The sequence below is a fragment of the Nestor notabilis genome, unplaced genomic scaffold (assembly GCF_000696875.1).
Source record: "Nestor notabilis isolate BGI_N333 unplaced genomic scaffold, ASM69687v1 scaffold17980, whole genome shotgun sequence".
NCBI lineage: Eukaryota > Metazoa > Chordata > Aves > Psittaciformes > Psittacidae > Nestor > Nestor notabilis.
The window spans coordinates 1-5,418 of NW_009909983.1; the positions used below are offsets into that span (position 1 = coordinate 1).

The window sequence follows — 5,418 nt, forward strand, 5'->3', positions numbered from 1 at the left end:
GCGCCCGCCAGGGAGGCCTGCGTCGGGCGCGGGAGTCGCTCTGTCCCTCCCGGGCCGGTCGAACGAGCCGAGCCGAGCCGTGATGGATGGTTCTCCGGCCGGGTGGAGGTGCGGAGCTCGGCGGCTTGTCCCTGAGCTCGGGAGAAGCCCCGCTGTCTTGCACCACTGCCCCTTTGGCATGGCGTGATCTTCCTATGAATAGGCTTGGCTTGATACGTGTTAGCTTTTTTCTGACTCTTTTTTTCTGCATTGTTAAGAGTCTTGTAGCCTCTATTGTGCTGTTCTCCTCTCCCCCCTTTTAAGTGGTTTCTTTCATTCTTGTTTTTGTTCGTTTAAATCATCTAATAGTCGTCGTAATGATGTACAGGATGTAGAGAAATGATCACATGCACGGTGCTGTAGTGTGGCAGCTTGGAAAATATCCGTTCACATGATCCTCAGATAAGAGCAAGAAAGGGAGTAGGCATTGGGAATAGTTTTAGGCAAGAACGTTCATGGAGATGTTAAAAAACAGGCAGGTGGACTTGGCCTACAAATAAATATGTTTTCCGATTGCTAATCTCTGTTTCACTTGTCTAAATGCAGATAGATGGGTAATTCAAGTTAATTTTAGCTTGTCTTAAGACACTGAAATCAACAGTCATGTTGCACCACTTGTAGCAGGCAAGGAAACTTTGTAAGACCAATTTCGGGGTGCTGGATTTGTGACATCTGTCAATATTTTCACATTTTTCTTTCCATTGTGTATAAATGGTGTATTGGTACCAAGAAAGAGGCAGCAGAAGTTGTTACTGCTTGTGAGCTTTGAATAAAAACTCAGTAATGATACAGTCTTCTAAATCAACTTGTCTTACATGAAGAGATCTTCTCACATGGGAAGTAGAATTAGGATAGCAGTTTTGAAAGAATGTTAGGTTCGGTTAGAAGGGAATTTATTTTACTTTAGATATGTAGTTTTCAAAGAAAATCCCAGAAATCCACAGATGCCTCTGAAAGGCAACTTGTACAAAATTGATAGGTGACTAAGCCATACTGTCATTTATTTCTATGTGTTTTATTTCATAAGTAATTTTTTTATTTACAAGTAAATAGTTCTGTGATGCTGGTTTTTATTGTGCAGAATAAACTTTTTATTTTTTTCCCCCTCAGCTTTCACCATATTAAAGTTGTAATAGCTATCCTAAGAGCAGAATGCATTCTGAGTGGGTGTATTATGTGTTTATTAATTATTGCCATGTAAGAGAATGTGTGTAACTATAAAATACCGTATGCAGAACAGATGTGATAAGTCTGGTATTACCACAGTGACTGAATTTGATGATGCTGTTTTGATTTTTGCAAAATGGCGTGTTGCAGCATTCTCATCATCATCATCAGGGTTAAGCTTCTAAATAGTATGTAGCCAGAGTTTGGCTTTTAAGTGTTTGAAGATTCTGTTATGTCCTTGACTTACACAAAGTCACTCACACTTTGCACTTTCTAAAATTTTTGCAGCTAACTTTTCTGAGCAAGTAGTTGAAAGCTTTCCATCTGATATCTCTACTGGTATATACTATGGATGGGCCTGTGTTGGAAATGGAGATGTGCATAAAATGGTTTTGAGCATAGGATGGAATCCTTTCTATAAGAATATTAAGAAATCAGTGGTAAGAATTTTGCTTTGTGTGGGATTTTTATTACAATAAATGAACCAGATGTTGAATTTGAATCAGATAAGCAGAATTTGATCCATAAATGAGATCTAGAAATTCTGGTTGCTCTTAGAAATGTATCTATATATATATATGGTATCTGTATTGCATGTTTGTATTCTGAAAAGAAAATTCAGTAGCCAGAGAGAATGCAGCTGTAGGTAAAGTAATTTTCTTCTTTCTATTCCATCATTATTTAAATAATTCCAAAATAAACATCTAACAGTATTTCTGAAATGGTGGTTGCTTATGGTGGTGGTAGCTTAATAAGCATAAGCTTGGTGGCTGCATTGAATTTACTGATTACAAGAGCCCTAGCATGAGCTGGAACATACTAATGCTCTCTTCAACCTATCTGCTTTTCAAACGAGATGTTGAGGCATCTTGATTTGTAATGATTTTCTATTAACTCTTCTTTTAAATGATGGAGTCCATACATGAGATGTGCTGTGGCTTGATACACAGAATAAATATTCAAAGGTACTTAATAGTAGGATGGAGCTGTATTTTGCATGCTGTCAGGTGCTGGTGCTTTTCCTGAGTCTTGTAGAGTTCCATTTTATTGGTTTAAAATACTTCTATTTGGGCATGAATCTGTGCTTCTAAGATTTTAAGCAGACTCTGGAATGTGCTTGTCTTGCGCAAATGTATACTTAAAAAGTTTTGCAGCAAACTTTTCTGGGCAAGTACTGAAAAGCTTTCCATCCAGGATCTCTGCTGGATCTGCTATGTGTGGGCCTATATTGGAGAGGGAAATGTGTGTGGTTTTGAGTGCAAGATATTTGTTCCTACGTGAGCTAGAAACGCTTTCCTTAAGCCAACTACTTCAGTAAAGATCTTAATAGTTATCTTAATGAAACATTAAGCTCTGTTTGTGATTTGCTGCCTGGAAATCTTACCTCCAAGAAGTGCTGAAGCATTTCTCCTGAATAATGTCGTCTGTCTTCTTTTTTTTTTTTTTTCCCCTCCCTTTCCCCCCCCCCCATCAGAATACTCTTAATTGAATAATTTTTCTTAAATTCCATGCAAAGTAAATTCTCCTTCCTAACACAAGCAGAAGTCCTACCCTTTTCCTCTTTCACTGTATATGCTTAAATTAATGTTCCCTTTACTGGTATGTCTTGGGAAGAATTTGAATTAGGGCTAGTAGCTACATCTTTACATTGGGGGGGGAAATAAACTCAAAGTTCATCATAAATGCTGACTTACTTCTCTTCCTTTAGGAAACACACATTATCCACACCTTCAAAGAAGACTTTTATGGAGAAATTCTTAGTATAGTCATAATAGGATATATTCGACCGGAAAAAAACTTTGATTCCTTAGGTCAGTATTGCAGCTCTCCCTCAAACTAGTCTCTGATTTGTCTTGCAAGTACTGTGTCTTCACTCTGTCTTTCTATAATGAGATGTTTGATCTGGTAACCTTTGAAATTTCAGTAAAATGTTTTCGTAAGCTAAGTGTACAAGTTGGTTTAATTAAGAAAAACCCAAACCATACTCCACATCTTCCAGTGTTTCACACTGAAAAACTATATTGTTGTGTCACATGTCTGAGGAGTAATTGAAACAGAAATGCTGAAACGTCTGTTGCAACAAGGAGGAGGAAGTGCTTACAATGATGAAAAATGCAACTCTGGTATGTCTAAAAGAAAAAAAAGACATTTTAAAACCAAAGAATTTTGCCTTTCAGTCATTATGTTAATAATTATATTCTACGTCTGAGACTGTTATCTGGTATTCTGTGGCACATGTTATTTCACTTGCTATTGTGTGTTCAGAATTCAGACCAACTTTTAAATATGCCTGTTCTTACATTTCCCAGAGGCACTCATTTCAGCAATTCAGGAAGATATTGAAGAAGCGAAGAGACAGCTAGATTTACCAGAGCATCTTAAACTCAAAGAAGATAACTTCTTTCATCTGCCAGAAAGCAAAATAGTGAACAACCATTGAGCAAAGTCATACTGCTTTTTTTAATTATTATTATTTTCCCCTCGTGGTTTTTTTTTTTGGGTGGGGTTTTTTTTTTTTTGGTGGTGGTTTTTTGTTTGGGGTTTGGTTTTTTTTTTTTTTGGTTGGTTGGTTTTTTGTTGGTTTTTCTTTTGTTTGGGTTTGGGTTTTGGGGTTTTTTCTTTTGTTTGGGTTTTTCCCATTTTATTTTAATTTTTTTTTTCTCCCCTGTCATGGAGCTTTTATATTTGCACTGCTTTTATAGGTACTTGTTGTCATATATCTGTTCAGGTAAACTGAGGTTGGAACCAAACATAGGAGATTATTTCAGTTTCCTTGTGTTAATTCATATTAACCCAGTAGTGCAAAAGGAGTAGAAGGCTGCTTTAGGTCCTCACAGATAAATTGTGTATACTGAAGTTACCAGTTGTTCAGCGATCTGAGCACATGTGGAACATGATCAAAGTTTATCATTACCTCTTCTGACCCCAAGGTATAGATAGTTCACTTGAGAATGTCTGGTTTTAGCATACAGAATGTTATTCCAACCTCTTATTAGTTCTATCTAATTCTTGCCTCTTGATTTCAGCTAGTAGGTTAGAAAATTTTTGCTATTGATTGAGTCAGAAATTTCCTGTGGTTGAGGAAGCAAATTATATAACAATAGTAGGATTAGTTCTCTATAGTTCTTATTTTTTATATGCTACATGGCTGTTGTGGTTGAAACTGTTAATTTAATTGAAGGTATTTATTTTAAGTTTATTTGAAATGGAGGAAATCACTGTTGCTCATTGAGTTACTGGAATCTGAGATGCACTTCTTCATAGTTGACTGTACATAGGACAACACATGACCTGTAGTTTACTTCTGAGGAAGTGTTTCACCAAAATTCAGGAAATGAGTGGCAGAATTCGGGAAATGAATGAATAAACTTTAAAGGCTCAGGCACAAAGATGCAGAAACAGTATAACAAGATTTCTGCTCATTTGTCCTTAAAGCAAAGAGGTAATGAAATGCAACTTTACATTTTATGTGCTGCTGGCATTTGTCATAAGAAAACAGGGAGAATCTTGAGGTTATTCACTACACTGGCAATAAAATGGCTGACTTCAAGATTCCCATTATTGTAAGGCACAGAAAAATCTCATCAACTCTGCACTAAATGCAGGTAAGAGCTAAGGTTTTGGCCAACCGATTAGAAAGCCTTTGGGGATTCATGGAATAATATAGCAACGCTATAGTGGGGATTGGTTATTTATTACAAGTAATTGCAGCTGGTCATACTCTGAAATCTAGGGATACATAAATGGTGGGGGTATTGTCAGAATTGATAGTAATTTGAAGTATGTAATGCATGATTCCAGATCAATTCTTTTTTCCCCCTGATAAATTAGAAAAATTTGTATAAATTTTTCTATAAATTTTATTTTTCTAATTTATTTTTCTATAAATTAGAAAAAACTGTCTCTTAGTGAGTGGGACTAGGTAAGCTGCAGTGACTTGTCATATTCATAATCTTTTTACATAAGCTTGTAACGTGGCTGGAACACTTTCTGAAATTTGAAATAGCTCTGTGGATATGTCTCAACTGTAGTTATGTGTCTCAACTACCATGCGCAATTTGGAATGCACTATTTCTATAGTGCAGTTTTATGAATTTGCTCCTTGTCCTATCCTATGCAAATCCTACTTTTCAGTCTGGAGTTTGAGAGTTTTAACAAGGTAGCTGTTTGGGCCTCAGTGGCAGGGGGGGGTCGGGGGGTGGTGTTCTTTTT

At 36.7% G+C, this 5,418-nt stretch overlaps 1 protein-coding gene across 1 annotated transcript; it reads left to right on the forward strand.

Annotated features, from left to right (window-relative positions):
• Positions 1 to 1,342: 1,342 nt before the first annotated feature.
• On the forward strand, positions 1,343 to 3,646 carry LOC104412952 (riboflavin kinase-like). The gene is made up of 4 exons (XM_010023806.1): positions 1,343 to 1,394; positions 1,495 to 1,646; positions 2,915 to 3,017; positions 3,516 to 3,646. The coding sequence occupies exons 1-4, from the start codon at positions 1,343 to 1,345 to the stop codon at positions 3,644 to 3,646; spliced, it is 438 nt and encodes a 145-aa protein (XP_010022108.1).
• Positions 3,647 to 5,418: the final 1,772 nt, after the last annotated feature.

What these genes read in the sequence shown, in the direction of transcription:
- LOC104412952 (XM_010023806.1), top strand. Translation starts at nt 1,343, where the DNA reads ATGGCGTGTTGCAGCATTCTCATCATCATCATCAGGGTTAAGCTTCTA. An exon ending in CAGGGTTAAGCTTCTAAATA is followed by an intron (nt 1,395 to 1,494) that starts GTATGTAGCCAG and finishes AAATTTTTGCAG; the next exon opens with CTAACTTTTCTGAGCAAGTA. An exon ending in AAAAAACTTTGATTCCTTAG is followed by an intron (nt 3,018 to 3,515) that starts GTCAGTATTGCA and finishes TACATTTCCCAG; the next exon opens with AGGCACTCATTTCAGCAATT.